Below are 21,981 nucleotides of genomic sequence, written 5' to 3' on the forward strand. Positions count from 1 at the left end.
TGCAGAAATCGCAGACATCAAGGAGTGGTTGAGATTTTAATTTTGCATGTATTTACTCTTTTAAACATTTTTTTTCTCTGTTTGGATCAATTATTCATCATCTAAAATATTGGGGAAAATGTGACCGTAACAAAAAAATACAGTTCAGCGATAGATATGAGGTAGATATCCATGACTTATTTACAGACACCATTTTTTTCATTGTGACGTAATTTCTTTAAAAGTTTAAAATATGCAAATCAATGATTTTTTAAAGTCGTTTTTTTTTTAAAACTAAATATTAGACCTCAATTAATGATTCTGAGCTAAAAATGACGGAAATTTCGAATAATAAATATAATTACTTACCTTCTGTTTATGACTGGGTTGAGACAAAAGCGGTTGCGCGACGTCTGTAAACGGGGGTTTCCGGGGTAAAATGGACAAATAAAAATAGTTTGGGGGCTTAATGCGCCAAAAATCTGCTATGGCAGCATATAGACATATTGTTCTATCAAAGACAACAGTTCTTTCGGCTTAAAATACAGAAGTTTATTTTAAAGAGAGGTGCAAGAGCAGAAACTGCTTTTTCAGACTGTTTTCCACCATATGTTTTTTTTTTTTTGTATTAAAAACCCGGTTCTTTTCACCCAATTCTTGTCCTCTGAAAAATGTAACCGGCTCAATTTCCAATCTCGTGATCAGATAGGGGACACATCCCTGAAAAAACAAATATGGTCATGCTCTCAGTTTTTATCCAACCAAAACACAAAATAAATATTGTTTTACATGACTGAAAAGCTGATATGTAAGTTTGAAGTTAGGATGTAGTGTTTAGATTGTAGCTAATGGGAATCCCATTCACCAAATGTGTTTTGCAGTCCCACAAGCGAGTCCACAGACGCCTGCACAGACGTTTTCAGGCCCGGTTGGACAGCTGGGCTAAGGAGCACGTGACGAGCGACATGGCCGCAGCCAGCCAGAGGTGGCTGATGGGAGAAGGACAAGAAGGCCTGGTGCCCTGCACTACAACTAGCTACCCTGAGGTCCTGCATTATCTCAATGTTAACAAGTACCGAGTCAAGTACAGAACACAGTAGCCAGTCACCCGGTCGGCTGTCTGTTGACCCCGATGGGAAGTTCATGCCTCACCCTGCCTATTATTTTGCCAAGTTTGGGCTTTTGTCATCACTCAATTCAGGTCTTTTTCATACTTTTCTTTGCTTTGCAGTCTGTTGTTTAAAAAAAAAAAAAAAATCAGGTCAATCTACAAGTTTGTCTTCTCAGTCGTGGGCAAATGCCTCCTCTCGGAAAAATGGGTTTTGAGTATGTTAACACAGCTCATCCTTTAAAAAAAAAAAAAAAAAAAACGCTCATTTTTCGTCTTTTGGGGACAGAGGCGACAAGAATTTTGCTTGTAAAATTGGGCAGTGAATGTTTGCCTTGCTGGTAAAGGTGCACTTGTGCACACTGGAGTCAACAACAAGTCCATAAAAGTAAGGACGCGCCAACCACTTTTTGTAAAGGTCTGCTGTCCTTGTATAGTGCACTGTATGACACAGTGTCAATATTTAGCTAAATGCAAAACAATGCAAAATGTAAAGTTTTTATTATTATTATTATTATTATTATTATTAGTACAGTGTGTGGAGGTTGGATTTAGGGACCTCGATATTTGTGATCTGGTGAAGGTCAAGTCTGGAGATACTAGATCACTATTTTATAGGACTGATCCGTCTGCACCATTTTAAACCGTCTTTGAAATCACTCTGACTTACAAGTGATTTTAAAACGAATGACTTTGGCCAAGCAGAATATTGTACTCATGTGTACTCTATCTGTTTGGAAGGTACAGTTTTTAAGGCTAAAATGAACCACCAACAACTCATTGTTTTATTTGAGTTTGTCCAAACAATCTAAATCTGTGTGACAGATTTATTCAGTGAAACCTGGATTTGAATGTGTATATTTTCTCCATGCTTAGTGTCAATTCCTCTCCAACTGATGTGTATATAGTAGTTCTAGCCGTCAATGACAGCCATGTAAAGTATTTGGGTCAGCAGAACCAGCAATACTTATACCCTACTGTGAATGTTAATGGTTGTAAAACATTATATCCCCTCCCCTTAACTCTAAAACTCATTTTTTATTTAGAGGTTGTAGTCATTGTTGGAAAAAGTGAGAGCAGTTGTAGTTTTATTAATATTTTCTGAGGTTGTACAGGAGTGAAATTCAGCCTTTGACTCCAATTTCCATGTGCCACACATTTACAGTTGAAACCAGAAATCTATAGACAGTATGTTATATAAAAGACTTTTTAATTGTTAATCCTTTAAAGGGCATGTGATTGTTTGTAGTAGTTCTTAAAAAAAAAAGGGTAACCAAATAAAATGCCTGATGCTGACATACCGTGTATACTCACGTGTGTAGGTTGCGCCCCTAGTTTGTAGTTAAAAAGGGGAGGTACTTTAGGTTGACCTTCATATAGGTCGCACCACAATATTATAGCAAAAAAAAGTTTAGCAATTTTTTGGACCAATTTTAAATACCAATATGACTGAAACAAAACTTCATGGCATTATTTATTTGATTGTATTTATTTTGAGTAACAACTTGCATACATAGTAACAACTAAGTGCACAACACAAACAAATCCAATGTTGGTAATATATTAAATTTCTAGTTTTTTTTTTTTTTTTTTTTTTAAACGTAACTTTCTTAACTGTCTTACGATAACTCTTCCCCGTCATCATGGATGGAACCCCTTAAAATTTCTCATCATCACCATCACTTAACTATAACTTCAGGTAACTACCGTTTATTTGCGTGCTACAAGACCACACTTTTGAGGTCGCTTGACAACTGTGTGAAATCCAAGATGGCTGCATGACGTACACAGTTGCAGCTTCGGCCACAATCTTGGTGTTTATTTCTTCCTTAGGCGAGTTTTGTTCCTAAGTACTGTTTGTTTAAAGTGCAGTGCAATTTTTTGTTGTTGTACGAGATGTTGTATTTTTTTATATTAGACATTTGCATATTATTTTGGGCGCAACTTCTGTATAGTTAGTGTACGGAGCTGATACTAAGTTGCATGCTTTTTCAGTTCAGACAGTCTAAATTGGTCATTGGTCAGCAGATCGGGTGTATCGGTCGCGCCCGCATTTTGGGGCAAAAATTTGGGTACGCAAATATATACGGTATGTGGGCATCACATTCTGGGTCATGCAGACAACTATATTACGTTTCGTATGCAAGTGTGGCCTAGATGACCCAAAAAGAGATGTTCATGTATGTGGACACTGGGCACTGTCTCAATTATAGTATTATTTTATATGGATATGAACAGCCAGTGGCTGTTAAATGAGTGAGCAAAGGATTAGTCTGATTTCTTATCGGACAAAGTGGGATGGGGGATCATTTATTGTCGTGTCTAGGTTTCTGGTTTCCACAGTGGATGTTAGCAAATACATGTATACATTTTTCAAAAAGGTTTACAAGACAAGCAATGTAAATAGGTTTGACACCGAAGCAAGGACTGGCAACATCGATACAGACTTTTCAGTGATTATCAAACCAGCTATACAGACAATCTAGCAGTTTAGGTTTTATTTTTGTATTCACTGTGTTTATTGTGGATGAAATGCCACATAGTCCCGAGAAGCTGATTGTGTACACAAATACATTATATGTATCTTTCACTGTCTGTTCTCGTCTCTCGGTGTACATGTGTTAGCCAGGTGTTTGCTATTAAACTATCCTTTATAGAGAGAAATAAGTTTTCGTCTTTTCGCTTCGGTTTCATCCAAACCAAAACTTTACACTCAAAATACTGCCACATCGAAGTTTAATGAAGCCATATCATGTCACTTATTACACGAAAACACCAATATGTTGTTGTTAAATGCTGATTTACGGCACCAAATCCAGGTCGTCCTGTCATGTATGATGTTATAAAATAGTATGAAAAGGCTGACATGCTGAATACTTGAAGAAACCGTTTTCGGCTACGCTCGCATGTAGATCCTTGTGCACACCACATCGTCAGCTCCAAAAGTCTGAAACAAGAAATTACGATGAATGTCAGCTGTGGCTGGGTGAGATTACTCACAAATTAAGTTATTTTAACCAAGCATCAACTCATTAACCCATGCTGGAACTTTTGTCAGGCACCAACATCTTCATACGGCTAATCTCTATTATACAATCAGACTTGTACTCAGATAGGGGTAGTGTAGCACAATTGCCTATCTCTGAGTGCAGTTAATAGGGATGCCTGAAAAACTTTTTGGTTTTCGCCCATAAAACAATACACATATTAGTGGCCAATAACTTAAAAATGGGAAAAAGATAACCTGGGTACCAAATTCAAGACAATATACTGACCTCCAAAAAACGCTAAAAATTAAGTTCGCAATTTGCGCCTAATTTTTAAGGCGCCACATACCTGTATTTAAAACAATGTGCAGTATGAGTCTAAAATTTGGTTTGTTATTCATGTAAAGGTATCTCCAAAATAAATTAGCCAAATTTGTCAATCTCCAGAACATTGTTATGAAAAGACCCTTACGGGTACTTCAACAGGTTGAAGGATATCATATATGCAGGCACTTGTGTGTGTGTGGGGGGGGGGGATTGTAGGGTGCTTGAGCACCTGCCAAAGTGCCCCTTTTGACTGGGCTTTTTTTTTTTTTCTTGGTGCGTATGTGTGTGCTGGCCGACTGTGCAGACACGCCACCCAGTACTTGAACACCGAAAACACCTTTAAAAAAAAAAAAAAATGCCGCCTTTGTGCCGCTAAGCAGCCACATAACACCCCCCCACCCTGCACGTTGTTCCTCTTTGACCTGGGTGTGGGGTGGTGAGGAGTCCGAGGACATGTGGTGGTTGGAAACGGTGTTACCCTTATAAAGTGTATGAGCAAATAGTGAAAATTCTCACACCAGGTTTACAGTGGGGATTTTTGTTGTTGTTGTAAATAATTAATTATCCGTAATTTTCTGATATAGTTTTCTGCTTTAGTAATTAATTGCCTCCAACCCCCATGGCTATTTCGATCCGTTTGTCTCTACTCCCTATCAGCAACCATATTTGTTCTCTTCACAACGTTACATAGAAAGGTAAACATCTTAGGGTTAACATAGAAAGGTACACATCTTAGGGTTAAGATCTCGTTTTCATCTTAATTTAATATTTGCAATTCGTTCCTTTATTTCATTTTCTGTGATTCCGGTGTTTGTATGAATCTTAATGTGATAATTTGGTAATTTCATTTCTTTGTATTTTGTTGTAAAATGTATATTTTTCCAATGTTCCTGCTAGTCACCCTTGTTCAGTGTGTTCGGTCTTCTCTCTCTCTTCACAACGTTAGTTAGAGAGAAAGAAATTAAAGTTTTTAGAATAAAAGCCACCAGGGAATCTGATTTATTCAGTTGAAGATGTATATTTCATTATGTAGTAGGGGTGTAACGGTGCACAAAAATCTCGGTTCGGTGCGTACCTTGGTTTTGAGGTCACGGTTCGGTTCGTTTTCGGTACAGTAAGAAAACAAAATGCAAAATATAAATGTGCTAGTTGTTTATTACACACCTTTGTGATTTCAACAATAGGAACATTAGCCTATACAAAGCTAGAATTCTGCTAAAAAAGTAGCGGGTATTTAAAGATAATCCAACAACAATTTGCCTTTCAGAGCCCGCGTATTGGTCAGCTTTCTTTCTGAAAGAAAGAAGAAAAAAGAAGTCCTGTGCTAAAGAGAAAAGCAATCCCAATGACAAAGATTTTAACATGTATTTTACAAATGAAATGCCTCAGTGAATCATTTTTTTTCTTATGAACGGTTTTCAAAAGCTTTATTGGTGGATTTTCTCAAAGTGCCACACAGAAATGAATCAATTTAATTGTGTAAGCAAGATCTGTGTATTATTTGTATTATTTGATTACAGGTGTTTTAGCTCATTTCAATTTATTTTATTTAAATGGGCTATTATTTTCTTTATTATGTGTTTATATTTTACGAATGTGATGTAGTATTCATTTATATTGTATATTTTATGTTTATAACTTTAGTTCCTATGTGAATATTAGTTCCTACTTGTTTTGTTGTGGTAGGAGGGTTTTGTATTGAACACGGGGCGATGTTGGCTATTATTATAGCAGAGAAGACAGCAGTAAATCAACAAAGACAAGTCAATTGTGCCCTGATCTACCACTCAAGAGATCTGATGGATTCAAAAAGTGGATTATGAATGCATATTAGTTTGAAAATCGACCAGATCCACCGTATTTTTACACGAGTGACTTCCGGTCTGCCCGATCTTAGCTACTGGTAGTAATATTGACACAGGAGGGTCGCGTCTCGCGTCAAATAATAAACTCTGCCGTTCTTTTCGCGTGCGTTGTGTTGAGCCGCTTCTGGGACGCAGCTAACACGCGGCCGCACTGCGACTGGTGTGCATTGGCTGATTGACTTTAACGCCCACTTTTCATTGCGTTCTCGCGGCGGCCACATTGTCGCGCCGTTGACGTTTCTGGGTTATACTGTCCGACCGTGTTGGTCCTCATTATACTACAGAAGACGGAGTAAATATCTACACAAAGAAACTGTAATCCGATCGACTCACAGCCTCGAAAAATAAAGGTTAAATTACATCAGAAACTCGTTCGGTACACCTCCGTTCCGAACCGAGCACCACGTACCGAAACGGTTCAATACTATTACATGTACCGTTACACTCTTATTAAGTAGACATGCCTTGTAAGGAAAGGTTGAGGGATTTAAAAAAAAAAAGCGCTGGATGAGGCTGCTAAAGGCAGTGGATTGCTCATCAGCTGGTGAGTCACAGCCAGAAAGTGTAGATGACAGTGTTAATTTCTATTCACTATTACCCCCTCCCAATTAAAGTCTGTCACAGTCACAGCCAATTATGCTGTAAAGCTGGTTAAACTTGAAGTTATGTTGTTGTAAGGTCTATTAGATTGTTATACATGTGCCCCTTTCGATCTATGAGCACCTGCCCCTCCATTGGTCTCTGCACGGTCCTGATATGAAGCTTCACTGAGCCAAAAGGAATATCAAGCTTTTCCTTCTCAACTCTTTCTAATTTCCACATCTGATTCCATGATAGCTTCCCAATGGCTGATTTCGGAATACACGACTGGCGGTGCTTAGTTCCCTAAGATTTATGAAAGTTCCAGAGGCGAAGCTTTATGGCCAACTGCAGCACCACACATCATTATCTCGGGCCACGCTGCAGTGCAGTGCGCAAGCGGGTGCCAGAGCCGGTGACAAATGGAGCCGACACGAGTCCATCTGGCGGCCGGCCAGTCGCCAAGGGACGCATTAAGTGGCGGTAACGCTAGGGTTCATTTGCATTTATCCACAATGTGATCAATGAGGCCAATTGGGGGCTGCAGGATTATCAAAGGCGCACATTTCGACCTGACTTTTTCCACAGTCTAAGAAGCCATCAGAGGCCTGCGCACTTCCTCTCCACATTATAATCAAATGCTCTGAAATATGAAGGAAAAACGAGCTTCTGTCATGGACAGTAATGATATTTTTCAACACTCCCACTTATCATTTTAAGTGTTGACTCAAAGTGGTCATTAAAGTCTGCACATCCTCAATCACACTGAGGTTGGCTGTAATCTACCACGTGTGCTATTGAACTCCTAGCAGAGGAAAGCGTAACACAAGGATGGCTTATGGTCGATTTTAGTTCTTATCCATTTTTAGCACATCCAGTAAACACGCATGTACACATTATCGCTCGGGGTGTAACGGTATGCTGAAAGTTATGGTTTGGTTTAAGGATTTTTTTTTTTTTTTTTTACGAGGTTAGCAATGGCACTTATTCAAAAAGTGACCTTAGTTGTGTTTGTTTCTAGACTCTCAAGTCCACAAAGCAGGAACACTTCTTGTTCCTTACGTAATGGTTGTCTGTGGGAACCATAAAAATCACCAAACACATTGCATAGTTAACCCTGCTGCCCGGATCTGAGCCTCCCACTTTAGAACTGTGACGCAGACGTAACCTCTAGACCAGAACTAAAAAAAATAAATAAATAAAAATAAAAAATCAAAGGATGCAAGGACTAACAGGAAATTCTTCCACTTTCATTTGTTGAGGATGGACATTGGGTAAAAAAAGATCGGGTTTTTCAAATGTATTGATTTATTTTTTTATTTTCAGTAATAACTCATTGGCTGCCATTGATGCTATTTTGCCTGGGAGGGTTGGCAGCGATTTTACCCCCAGTCAAATTGGATTGGATGTCTACAATAATGGCAGTGAAACATAGTAACATAATACCAGCCTTCGCAGTTGAAATTAATTTGATGTTTTATAAGCAACAAAATAATCCTGAGATATGAGAACATTTATACTATATTAGGGCTGCAGCTATCGATTATTTGATTGAACAATCAACTAGTTAGTTCGAATAATCCGGAGATCGGATTAGGAACATTTAATGCTTTGCAGAATAAATTTTAGGAGAGGTAAACTAAAGTCTTTCTAAGATGGCACTTTCAAAAAAGAATTAAATGCAATACAAAATAAAATTTCTGAGTTTTTGGAAGTTATGCAGAATTGCACTTTCATTTCAAAATAAAATTCCTGAATTTAGCCCCAAACAGTATAAGAAAATAAACTAATGAGGATCTAAGTACAACAAAAGAACAATTGGCTAACCTGCAAACCAAATGTCTGCTCGCTTAAATGTAAAATGCTGACTTTTTTTTTTTTTTTTTTTTTTTTAATACAATGCTCTTAACAAATTGTTGAAATACATATTCCCACAAAAAAAAAATCAAAATATTAACTAAATTACAAATGCATGAAAGATTAAAAAAAAATTATTTTTTAAAATTTAAAATAAAAGCTCAAACAAAAATTTGTGTTTGTCTTAACAGGGAGCAGCTGGATCCGGCCATTTGAAATGAGTTGTCATATTCACTGTTGCCTCTAGAGAGCAGTCCATACACCCAAATCAATAAGACTAAATGCAAACGCTTACAAAGCAAACTACAGTGGGGAGAACAAGTATTTGATACACGCCAATGGGAAAACCCATTGACAGTGTATCAAATACTTGTTCTCCCCACTGTATTACAACGCCACTCTAAACGATTCCTCGAAGAAGAAAATTTTGATTCAAAGCTTTTTTATCAAATTACTCGAGTTAATCAATTGTTGCAGCCTTATACTATAAAGCCTATTTATAGTTACACTAGTGGGAAAAAAATTGCAGAAGAAAGCAAAAATGTCATGAAAATCACAATCAAGGTAGCTCAATTTATCACACTGAATTAATTCTTACAATGGTATGAAAAAGTATCTGAACCTTCTCGAATTTCGCACATTTCTGCATGAAATCACCATCAAATGTTATCTGATCACAAATCACACAGATGAAAAAACTGTCTCCTTTAAATAAAACCCACGTCTCTACAACATCGCGTGGACATCGGGGACAGTGCCTCTGGATTGGCAGACCGGGGTGGTGGTCCCCCTCTTTAAGAAGAGACCGGAGGGTGTGCTCCAATTATAGAGGGATCACACTCCTCAGCCTCCCCGGTAAAGTCTATTCAGGGGTGCTGGAGAGGAGGGTCCGTTGGGAAGTCGAATCTTGGCTTCAGGAGGAGCAGTGTGGTTTTCGTCCCGGCCGTGGAACAGTGAACCAGCTCTACACCCTCTGCAGGGTCCTTGAGGGTGCATGGGAGTTCGCCCAATCAGTCTACATGTGTTTTGTGGATCTGGAGAAGGCGTTCGACTGTGTGCCTCGGGGAGTCCTGTGGGGGGTGCTCCGGGAGTACGGGGTACCGAGCCCCTTAGTAAGGGCTGTTTGGTCCTTGTACGACCGGTGTCAGAGTTTGGTCCGCATTGCCGGCAGTAAGTCGAATTCGTTCCCAGTGAGGGTTGGACTCCGCCAAGGCTGCCCTTTGTCACCGATTTTGTTCATAATTTTTATGGACAGAATTTCTAGGCGCAGCCGAAGCGTTGAGTGCGTCCGGTTTGGTGACCTCAGCATTGAATCTCTGCTTTTTGCAGATGATTTAGTGCTGTTGGCTTCATCAAGCCGTGACCTCCAACTCTCACTGGAGCGGTTCGCAGCTGAGTGTGAAGCGGTTGGGATGAAGATCAGCACCTCCAAATCCGAGACCATGGTCCTCAGTCGGAAAAGGGTGGAGTGCCCTCTACGGGTCGGGGATGAGATCCTGCCCCAAGTGGAGGAGTTCAAGTATCTTGGGGTCTTGTTCACGAGTGACGGTAGGAGGGAGCGGGAGATCGACAGGCGAATCGGTGCAGCGTCTGTAGTAATGCGGACTCTGCACCGGTCTGTAGTGGTGAAGAAGGAGCTGAGCCGAAAGGCAAAGCTCTCGATTTACCAGTCGATCTACGTTCCTACCCTCACCTATGGTCACGAGCTTTGGGTCGTGACCGAAAGAACAAGATCCCGGATACAAGCGGCCGAAATGAGTTACCTCCGCAGAGTGTCCGGGCTCTCCCTTAGAGATAGGGTGAGAAGCTCGGTCATCCGGGAGGGACTCGGCGTCGAGCCGCTACTCCTCCGCGTAGAGAGGAGCCAGCTGAGGTGGCTCGGGCATCTGGTTCGGATGCCTCCCGGACGCCTCCCTGGAGAGATGATCCGGGCATGTCCCACCGGCGGGAGGCCCCGAGGACGACCCAGGACACGCTGGAGAGACTGTCTCTCGGCTGGCCTGGGAACGCCTTGGGATCCCGCCGGAGGAGCTGGTTGAAGTGGCTGGGAAGAGGGAAGTCTGGGCTTCCCTGTTAAAGCTGCTGCCCCCGCAACCCGACCCCGGAACAAGCGGAAGATAATGGATGGATGGGTTAACTAAAACCACCCAAACATTTATAGTTCTTCATATTTTAATGAGGATAGTATGCAAACAATGACAGAAAAAATAAGTGAACCATCACATTATATTTTGTGCCCCCCCCCCCCTTTTTTGCCAGCAATAACTGCTTCCTGTAGCTGCAGATCAGTCTGACACATTGATCAAGACTAATCTTGGCCCATTCTTCTCTGCAAAACTGCTGTAGTTCAGTCAGATTCCTCGGATGTCTGGCATGAATCGCTGTATTCAGGTCATGCCACAGCATCTCAATGGGGTTCAAGTTTGGACTTTGACTTGGCTACTCAAGAACGTGTATTTAGTTCTTCTGAAACCATTCTGAAGTTGATTTACTTCTGTGTTTTGGATCATTGTTTTTGCAGCATCCATCCTCTTTTAAGCTTCAACTGTCTGACAGACGGCTTCAGGTTTTCCTGAAAAACATTCTGATAAACTTTTGAATTCATTCTTCCATTAATGATTGAAAGTTTTCCAAGCCCCGACGCAGCAAAACAGCCCCAAATCACGATGCTCCCTCCAACACACTTCATGGTGGGGATGCAGGATTGATGTTGGTGAGCTGTTCCATTTTTCCTCCACACATGACGTTATATGTTACTCCCAAACAATTCAACTTTGGTTTCATCAGTCCACAAAATATTTTGATAAAACTTCTGTGGAGTGTCCAAGTACCTTTTTGCGAACATTAAACAAGCAACAATGTTTTTTTTTTAGACAGCAGTGGCTTTCTCCGTGGAGTCCTCTCATGAACACCATTCTTGGCCAGAGTTTTACATATAGTTGATTTGTGCACAGAGATATTGGACTGTGCCAGTGATTTCTGTAAGTCTTTGGCGGACACTCTAGTGTTCTTTTTGACCTCTCTGAGTATTCTGCGCTGAACTCTTGGCGTCATCTTTAGTGGACGGCCACATTCTTGGGAGAGAAGCAAACAATCTCCATTTGTAGACAACTTATCTGACTGTCGATTGATGAACATCCAGACTTTTAGAGATGGTTTTATATCCTTTCCCAGCTTTATACAAATCAACAATCCTTGATCGCAGGTCTTCAGACAAATCTTTTGACCTAGCCATGATGCACATCAGATAATGCTTCTCATCAAGACAATTCTTACCAGGTGTGTGTTTTATCGTGTGCAGGGCAGCTTTAAACCACTCATCAGTGATTCAGCACACACCTGACTTGAATTGTTTGGTGAAAATTGGTTTCAATTGCTCTTTAAGTCTCCTTAGGCAGAGGGTTCACTTACTTCTTTTTCCCCCCTTCTGTCATTGTTTGCATGCTATCCTCATAGAATGAATACATGTTTGGGTGGTTTTAGTTAAAGCAGACACTGTTTTTACATCTGTGGGATTTTGACAAAGATGGTGAAGACTGTTTTTGATGCTGATTTTATGCAGAAATGTGAGAAACTCCAGAAGGTTCAGATACTTTTTCATACCACTGTACATAACTTTATTAATGTAAAACAAAAGACTGAAATTCTACAGTTTCCTCAATTAATTTAAACATGTTGTCAGCTTATGACCCCTGAGCTAACGGAGAGGCACTGTTTAAGTGACTCGCTCTATCTATTGTTAAAGCTGTGAAGAGAATGCAAGCTGAATTTAAGCTTCTTGTGCGGGCCATATTTCAATGTTATTTTCATAATTTGCTGCAGGTCAGTAAAAACTGGTTCGCGGGCCATTGTTTTAAAACCCCTGCTCTAGACAATCGTGCTGCTCCATATCATTGACTGTTAAAATTAAACAATGCTGTGCATCTATTATCCAAACTCCCACCGTTAACTTAGAACAATCTTGTTTTTTCCAAAGATCGGTCCCCTTGTGCCTATCGTTTTACAGCCTAGCACTCCACATGGACACACACACCCTTATCTTGAATCAAAACATATTGTGGTCTTGCCGAAAACATGCCATTGATCCAAATGACATTCCCTCCCAAATATTTATTCGATTGCTTAGTCACAGTCGGCACATAGCAGCTTGCCATCACACAGATGTGCAGTGGTGACGCTTACATGATGAGTTTTACCTTCTCTTAATTGCGACAAACTGGCAGAAAAAAACAGTTTAAGATGTATGTCGTTTGCCTTGTATTGGGGGTGGGCAAAACCGCTATAAGGTGGCGCATCCGTCTCACAGATCTGAGATTTGCAGTTCAAATCTCGGCTGCGTCTTTAATTTGAATCATTTTCATGCTTTCTTGTTAATCTGTTTTCCTCCCCCATTTCAAAGCAATATGTGTTAGGTTCTTGTACAAACTTGTTAATAGGTTTGAGTGTGTCATTCATCCAATACTGGGTGTGTCCTGAGACTAGCCAATGACTAGTCCAGCACTGTACTCTGCCTTTCACCCAAATTCAGCTGGGTGAGGCAGAGGCTGGATTTTATTTGTAGACCTTGTTTTATATGTAGTACGATATTATCTAGTAAAATAGACCAGCATAACCCTTTATCCATGAATTTGGAATATCAAATACCAATAGTGTTTGTAGTTTATAGGGGTGGGAGACAGAGGTGGGCTGTACACAAAGCTGTTTGTCATGGCTTGGTTATAGTTGGGGTTTCCAAACTGTAGCCCCAGTTTTTAATGGCCTGCAGCAAATTATTACATTCTCAGTTAATATGGCCCACACAAGAATCTTAAATTCAGCTAAATTATTATTACTTCTCAGCTCTAACATTAGATGGAGATAGTCCATAGACAGTCCATTAGCTCAGAGTTGAAAACCTGACAACATGTTGAAATGAAGGTAGGAAACTAGATTTTCAGCATTTTGTTTTATTTAATAAACATACAGTGGTACATCGACATACAATCCTTTCGACATCCGACGTAAAATTTGACTCGTCATGTGTCTCGACATATGACGACATGCTCGAAATACGACGTTTTATGAAAGAGTCTCATTGTTTTCCCGCAAAACCGACGCACGGCGGATTTTCTTCTGCGAGAAATCTGCATGAGTCCCAAGAAAGTTAGTGCACGTGGTGAAAAAATGAAAAAGGTGACGCTTACCATTTAAATTAGATGGAAATGATAGAAAAATATGAAGTGGTGTGCGCGTCAGTGAACTTGCCCAGCATTACGGCCGGAATATGTCTACAAGCTCGACGGTCCTCCTCCAACCTAAGTTTGACCAGTCTTTATAAGTTAAGGTGACAATTAATATTATTATTGTAACATCGCTAAATTAATCGTCGACCTCTTCAAGTTTTTAATCATTTATTTCAGAACTTGTGCAACACAACATGCCTACTGTCCGAAGCACCCAACCCTAACAACAAAAGATATCAAAAGAGAAAGTAAAATTTCTACTGCACCTTTCTTACTCTGTCGCGTCAGCCACACGATGCAGTCAGGTGCAGCACTAAAAACACATCCGCCACATTAAAATCCGAATCGTTCGAATCCTGGAACAAATTAAATTCGTATGTAGAAGTACCACTGTACATTTATATAATTTTTTCCCCCTTTGTTATCTTTATACCTCTGAATTATTATGTTGCTTGTACCTCTGACATTGACAGTTATAGACATCAAATCCATTTTAACTGGGAAGGTTAGCATGGAGTGATCATATTTCACTGCCATTGACAGTGATAGACTTCCTCTCCAATTTGACTAGTCTAGGAGCATAGACATCATCATCATTGACGGGTCAGCTCGGGCATGCACTGCAAAACTCCTTCAAGCAGGGGGCCACCCACATCAAGAGAAGCTATTCACAAACACGCACGCAGCAAACTAACGGTGGATTTCGGTTCAAAAAGTACAGGAAGGATTGTCTCAGGAGTGATTTGTTCGAGGATTCAAGGTAATTATTTTATTTTTTGTACCATGCATTTTCAAAAGTTTTTTAAAAAATTGAGAAATTAGCTGCTAAGGCATTGGCATCATAGTTCGCAATATTTACGTAAAATAAATGCTACCTGCACTTTTTTTTTTTTCTTTTAACCAAGAATCGAGACTGTTTTACATCCATATCTACAAAGAATTCAGGGATTTAAGCATTTATTCACAAGAATTTCAAAGTGAAAAGACCTTTGTTGTGGTAAGAAAGCGCCACAGTGAACATAAAGATGAGCCGCACATTCGACATATTTACGTAAAATAAATGCTACCTGCATGGTTTCTTTTGCTTTTAACCAAGAATCGAGACTATGTTTTACGTCCATATCTATAAAGAATTCAGGGATTTAAGCATTTATTCGCAAGAACTTTCAACAGAAAAAGCTCTTTATCTGTGATTCCACCCGGTCAGCTTTGACGGCCTCGTCAACAATGCAGGCTCCCTATTTATCGGTCCCGTGTCCCGTCAGTTACATTATGAAGTCTATGCTAAGGATTTGGCACCGATCGAAGGATTGCTTTAATACTTAAAAAGCAATAATTACATTTTAAAACCCTTTCTCACCCGATTCCAATCCTCTGTTTAGCAAATTAAATAGCAGGGATTTCAGGTTGGCCCTCAGTTGGGCTTTTTCTGAACGTAGCCCTCGTAGAAAAAAGTTTGGACACCCTGCTTTAACACATGCTTATACATGAAGAACAAAATATCACAACAAAGAATTTGCCCCTCTGTATCTAAGATAAAACATTCCTAAACATTTTTATTTTTTACATTTTAAAAATACTCCTCAAGATGTTAGAATTTGTCCAATCGACCTGTAGTGCAGAAAGAGGGTAAAATTCAACTTTCCAAAATTTAGCATTTAAAAGAATACTGTAATAAGAAAATACCTACAAGTATGAGTTCATCCCCTCTGAGCTCTCTGGTCCAGAAGGTTTTTGGCCCGTTGCCGCTCAGGAGAGTCTGTTTGCAGTACATTTTGTTTTCTGTCTCCCAGGTGGCCAGACTCTGTAAAGGTATGTATCATGTCTCAGATTATACTTTTGTCCATCAATCAATTCTGTCCTGAAAATATACCGACAGAGCACTCTAGTTGGAACTCAATGCTGTTTGACTTGGGTTCTCACTGCCAGCATGAGAAATAAATCAAAAGGAAGCATTTACTGTCAGGACTCGGCAGAGAAAAACAGCTATCCACATATTATGTCTATGAAATTACCTTACACTTTCTTCCATCCACGGTCTCCTCGTTGAACTCCTCGCCAACGAGGAAGTTGATTTCTGTGGTGCGGACCGTGGTGGAAGTCTTGATGTAGAATTCCTCGCCATTCTGCCGGATCTCCACGTGAGGCTTGGAAGCGGCCGCCACAGCGATCTTCCTCAGCATGGCGTTAACACCTGACAATACACACACTTTGTCATTCAAGATTACATTGCAGGAACTTAACCAATTTTGAAAGAACCAATGCACTCTTAAAGGGATTATTTTTCCTACTATTAAAAAGATGAATGATTATCCTCCTAAGAAACAATAATTCATATTTTCTCTTTTGCCCTTTAAATTCTTTTGTCATCTAATTCTTAAACACGTTTCCAAGAAGAAAGTCTTAAGTTATACGAAAAAAATGAACTACATTTGAGACAAAATACACCACTAGTGTCAAACTCAAGGACCCCGGGCCAGATCCAGCCCAGCACATCATTTCAAGTGGCCCGTAAACAGTGTTGTTAATAACGGCGTCAGAATATAATGGCGTTACTAACGGCATTATTTTTTTTCAGTACTGAGTAATCTAATTAATTACTTTTCTCATTTTGGCAACACCGTTACTGAGGATGGAAAGGCGTGCGTTACTATGCGTTGCTATATTGGTTGAATGACGCGATAAAAGTCTGAGAGAGACGGACTCACCGAGACAACAGAGCAGAGCAGGAGTGGGGAGGAGGCAAAAAAGTTGTGACGCCAAGCAAACGCCATGCTAGGTGGCTCCAATAATACCTGACTGTAGCCGATAGACCCTACCCACCGACGTCACAAAATCAAGTGCTCGCTGTATGGTCCACTTGTCCGTCATTTTGTGTCTGTATTATCAATGGTCTCAATTGATCGAGCAATTTATAATGCATTTCATGGAAGACCCGGTGCTTTCGGATGCCGTAAACTCACTTGATGCGTTGCATAAAAGGCGTTATGTGGAAAAGCTTCAGTTTATCCATTCGCCAGATCCATATTTGATGCCTAAATCGATGTTTTTCGACCCGCTGTCTCCGCCGTATTTGCCTGACATCTGCTAGCTACCCTGAACTGTACAACTATCTTGTCCACACAAAATCAGCCTATTCTCACGAAAGTTTGAAAAACTTTAAGAGCTTGGAGGCTTATAAATACTTCATTGCTGGTTGGGTGAAACAGGTCCTCGTCCACGAAAATTCGGCAGGAATCTATCTTGTGCTAGGAAAGGTGAGTTACGAAATTTTTAATTCAAAATCTTTTGTTATTGCTAACATCCACTGTCAAGTCTAATGTATTTCATGTCGTTTGTCAATGGAGTTAGGGCTTTTAATGTTTATATGGTTTAGCGATAGCACTCTCACTACATACATACGTGTATGTTGTCGGCGATTAGCCTAGCAATGATCTTAATTGTGGTTGTCAGCCCAAAACCCTCTAAATATATATTAAATGCATCTTACCAGATATAAAATGACTACTACATAATCTGTGGTAATCGTTTGGAGCCCAGTTTTCTCGTCGAATTGCAGCAGCCCATCTCGCTCTCTTCTCTCCGGGTCTCTCGGAATCCGGTAGAACTTCAAGTCTCTCCGTCTTCTTCGTCTATCTTCTCTGTTATTGCAACCGACCGCCACACACGCCTTCACCATTTTGATTATTAATGTTAACGAGCAGAAAAACACATCGTAAATAGGAGGAATGTACGTAGCCGTAACAGGGAAACATGATGTGTTGACGGACAATTGGGCGGCACCAGTCAGGAGGAAGGAGTTGTGACGTCACGTGGGTAGGGTCTATAGCCTACAAACTACGCCCACATGATATGGTAGATGTGGTAGATATCGCATATATATATATATATATATATATATATAGAACTAGACGCAAAATGACAGACACGGGGGGGTTAGCAACATGTACAGTATAGGAACTAGATGCGTTAGTAAACAGCCGCCATCTTAAAGCAGTAGACTTCTTAGGAAAGCTGTGTTGTAGAAAACCTTCCAAGCGAACCCAAGTAACTTTTTATCTAAAATACTCCTAAATCGGCAAAATCTTGACTTGAATCTATCTTTAAATGATGAAACAGTTTTAAAAATTTCACGTCAAAAGTAGACGGAAGGGAACTAATGCAATAATGGGAGCAATTTTAACAACTTTTAACGGTTGATTCAGGGTAAAGAGTAAATTAGGGTAAAGATTTGGGCTAGGTCCAATTGTCCCAAAAACTTTTTACACTTCACATAGTGTGACCTTTTTTTTTTCTTTTTTTTTTCTTTTGAGGGGAAAAAAAAACAAAAACATGAAAATTATCACCAGTTTCTTTGCCAAGTAACTACTCTTACACTCAGGTAACTGAGTTACTAACGCAATTACTTTTTGGGAGAAGTAATTTGTATAATAATTACTTTTTTAAAGATTAACAACAATGCCCGTAAACATAGACAGACTTTGGCTTTTTGCGTGCTAAAACATGTTGATGATCCTAAAACACAGTTTCAGCAATAAAATAAACTTACAAGATACAGTGGTATCTCTACTTACGAAATTAATTGGTTCTGAAAGTAGTTTCGTGAACTGAGAATTCTGTAACTAAATTCACGTTTTCCATGTAAATGCTATTATCCGTTCAAAGCCCCCCCCAAATTCAGACATAAATCTTTTATAAATCATTAAAATGCATCAAAACATGCATTTTTGTGCTTTATAAAAAATGAAAGATGAGAGTAGTGCATAATGTAAAATATAAAGAATAAACGTTAATCCACTCGTGTAAAGCTGTTGGAACATGAAGGGTAAATGAAGGCTGCTGGAATACACACATACAGTAGAGGTCCCGCTGGATGCTAGGAAGATGCTAGGCAATAGCCAATGGCAGAGCAGCTATAATTATGTTACAATCGGTAAACTCTGGGGTTTTGCCTTTCGTATCCTGGAATTTCTTTCGTAACGAGGCAATATTTTTTCAGTTGAGGCGTGTCGTAACCTGAAAATATGTATGTAGAGACGTTTGTAAGTAGAGGTACCACTATATAAGCATATATAAATATGTATATACATCTTGACAATGTTCATTTTCAATGCTCTGTTCAAGGTCAGTTGTTGAAGCTTTGGAAAGCTTAGGTTTAAAGAAATTCCAAATATCCGTCTTGCCTTTTCAGGTGTAGTTTTGGCTAAGCAAAGCAAAGGACAGTCTTTAAGGTGCTAGTTGCTTGATCTGTTCGAAAAATAATTTTGACCCATTTTGAAATATTTTGTAGGGTTCTTGTTCATTTCATTCACTTTTGTTGTTTGTTTTACAACTTTTAAATACAACTTTTTACCATCAAGGTCTTTATTTTAAATTCATATACAGTGATCCCTCGCTACTTTGTGCTTAAAACTTCGCGCCCTCATTCCATCATGGATTTTCATCGTGGAAATACAGATGAGCTGTCCTGAGCTGATTACATAGTCTCACTCGCCCTCCTACTGCTCTTTGTTGGTCAGGCGGTGCACTGGAGTTGCTTATTAAAGATAACGATGATTGACAAACGTTAAGGTTTGATGTTTCCATAGATGCTTGGAAGCTGATGCTTCAATGCGCCGCAGGCGTCAATCATCGTTTAACTTGTTAAACAGTTGCTGTGGCAACTCATTGTGTGTTAGCGAGCAGCTTGAGCAGATTTGAGTGGACTCACTCAATGAAGCATTTAATAAAGACAAGTGTTTTTCTGCTTTATTCTTTTTTAAGAATAATTCGGTGGGACAGTAACATGTTTAAAACTTATCACAAGTATTACATTTGAAGTGCTTAAAAAAATTATTAAAACATATGCATATATATATATGTATATATTAATTATACTTTTGGGGAAAAAAAGTGAAAAAAACATGTCTTATATGTATCTCTTTCCAATGCTGAATCTGAATAAATACATTGAACACACACAGACACAAAAAAATGTTTTTGTTTTGGGGGGTGGCTACTTCGTGTGTTTTTTACTTATTGTGGTGGGTTCTAGTCCCTATTAACCACGAAAAACGAGGGATCACTGTACTGTGTTGAAAAACAATTACTTGCAATGACATTTTTCGGCCACTTGGGGGGCACTGCCCCGCCTGCCTACCCTTAATCTCTGTTTATGCCCATAAATCATGTGCGTTATCTTTGTTTTTCTCACTGAAATAAAATTCAGATATCATTTCTGAAGTCCTCAATGAAAGATTGATGACTAAATCAGAGTATTTCCAGCTCCTCAGCCTTTTCAAAATTTAAGATAACTCCTTTTTTTCTTTAGGAAATAAGTAGAATATTTATCGTGTGTCCTTTTTGTTTTTAATTAAAGCATAAATAATAATAATGATAAATAATAAAAGGGTTATTTACAGTATTGTCTTTGTTTTTTTTTATGTGAATTAATAAATAAGTAAAATATATTTACTGCATTTTCCGGACTATAAAGGCACACCATCAACGAACACTTTTATTTTCATACATAAGGCACACCTGATTATCAGCCACATTAGTGCATCAATGTACTGCTTTTGACATTTGTTCTTTATCTTTTAAAATTGTTATTGTTTCATTTAGTATTCCACCATCAATGGCAGCCAAAACTATGTGACGCCACAAGAGATTTATAAAACATTACAAAAACTGAATGAATGACAAAAAGTTTTCATTACGTTGGGTCTGAGCAAATGTTGAACACATGGGATTCAGTGTGAAGACAACCAACGAGAGGAATGTTGGCCCACATTGCCCCTGTTTGGCTGTCCTGTCCATAAAGATAGATTTAGTCCAGCAAACAAGCAGTCATGCTCATAACCCTCTCCGTGACTCACTTCTAGAACAAACAATTGGGCGAGACAACCATCGGAAATTAGTTTTTCCCACTCTTCAATCAAGATGACATCAATCAATTGCATTCACTTCCTTAATGTGAAATGTCGATTCTTATCTTCATATTGGACTAGAGCGAGCCCTCATTGTAACTAACAAAGCTCCCACCTGAGCCCACCCAAAGCTCCAGAGAAAAAAAAAAAGATTCTCACCCAGTGCCTTGAGCAACTCGTCAAAATTCTCACTGCTTTTCATCTTCCAGGTGCCAGCAAAATTAGGCATTTTTCCTTCCCGGTGTGGATGGATGTGTGTGCGTGTATGTGTGTGTGGCTCCACCTTCTTCTCAACTACTGCTTCTTTCTCCGTCTGTCTCTCCTCTTGTGTGCCTAATGATCCCAGGCGGAGTGTCAAACCCCCTCCATGTCCCTTGTATCACACAAAACACACGCCCATCCTTTACACACACTAGTCTAGGTCTTAAAGTATATTTTCCTCCTGAAAATACTATTCAGCATAGCAGACTTGTGCACTTTTATGCACAAATTGTGATAGTTTTTTTAAATTAATTTTTTTGTTTACATTCATGTAGGACAGAGGGGTCTCAAACTTGCGGCCCGGGGCCAATTGCGGCATCTGCAACAGTATTTTGCGGCCCCCATTTGACATCCAGTTGCAGGATTAGTGTTGCCGACACATATTTTGCGATGAGCAATAACAAAATCTATCAATAATTTTGAATACTTTGTCAGGATTAGCGATCAGAAAGCATAGAATCAGATGCCAACATACTCACACTCACAAGGGATTCACACAAATATTGGGTTCTACACCTCACATGGCTGATTTGTGTGCTCTTGTTACGCCCCAGCCTAGGGGTTTCAGGACGCAACATGAGGTGTGCTCCAATTGCCCTCCCAATCCATTATCTTTCTGACTTTCCCCGCACTCCTCTTTCTCTTTGTTCATCAGCCCCCCCCCTCCCCCATGGTGTCGACCGGAAATACAACTAGCTAACGATAGCACCAACATTTTCATAGTTAGTGTAGGCGATAAATGTATTTTTCTTGTTTGTGCTTCTTCTGTCTTTCCTTCTTTTCTACTGTCCACCATAACCCCATCCTGTTCCCTGCTTTGTACGAATAAACGAGGCATGTTTAATGATCACAATGGTAGTATGTCATAACTCATGTCATAAAATGTGA

At 39.6% G+C, this 21,981-nt stretch overlaps 2 protein-coding genes across 3 annotated transcripts in view; one reads left to right on the plus strand and one right to left on the minus strand.

Annotated features, from left to right (window-relative positions):
- Nucleotides 1-5,408, plus strand: part of LOC130916954 (paired amphipathic helix protein Sin3a-like) — a 28,479-nt gene extending 23,071 nt beyond the window's left edge. Inside the window, exon 21 of the mRNA XM_057837961.1 lies at nucleotides 861-5,408. Within this exon, the coding sequence (XP_057693944.1) occupies nucleotides 861-1,079 (219 nt within the window). The 3' untranslated portion in view covers nucleotides 1,080-5,408. The remainder of the gene's footprint in view (nucleotides 1-860) is intronic.
- On the minus strand, nucleotides 1,357-21,170 carry LOC130916966 (cellular retinoic acid-binding protein 1). 2 transcript variants are annotated; one of them, XM_057837972.1, is made up of 4 exons: nucleotides 20,992-21,168; nucleotides 15,940-16,118; nucleotides 15,615-15,728; nucleotides 1,357-4,034 (listed from the first exon to the last, which is right to left on the minus strand). In XM_057837972.1, the coding sequence occupies exons 1-4, from the start codon at nucleotides 21,059-21,061 to the stop codon at nucleotides 3,984-3,986; spliced, it is 414 nt and encodes a 137-aa protein (XP_057693955.1). In that variant the 5' UTR covers nucleotides 21,062-21,168; the 3' UTR covers nucleotides 1,357-3,983. The 2 variants fall into 2 exon arrangements, with proteins under 2 accessions (XP_057693955.1, XP_057693962.1); XM_057837979.1 differs by lacking the exon at nucleotides 1,357-4,034 and adding an exon at nucleotides 15,015-15,535 and having other exon boundaries at nucleotides 20,992-21,170.
- Nucleotides 21,171-21,981: the final 811 nt, after the last annotated feature.

The sequence above is a fragment of the Corythoichthys intestinalis genome, chromosome 1, assembly GCF_030265065.1.
Source record: "Corythoichthys intestinalis isolate RoL2023-P3 chromosome 1, ASM3026506v1, whole genome shotgun sequence".
NCBI lineage: Eukaryota > Metazoa > Chordata > Actinopteri > Syngnathiformes > Syngnathidae > Corythoichthys > Corythoichthys intestinalis.

Coding starts and splice junctions, on each gene's coding strand:
- LOC130916966 (XM_057837972.1), bottom strand. CDS start 21,061: ATGCCTAATTTTGCTGGCACCTGGAAGATGAAAAGCAGTGAGAATTTT. Junction 16,119..20,991: donor CGAGTTGCTCAAGGCACTGG/GTGAGAATCTTT, acceptor GTGTATTGTCAG/GTGTTAACGCCATGCTGAGG. Junction 15,729..15,939: donor TGGATGGAAGAAAGTGTAAG/GTAATTTCATAG, acceptor ATACCTTTACAG/AGTCTGGCCACCTGGGAGAC.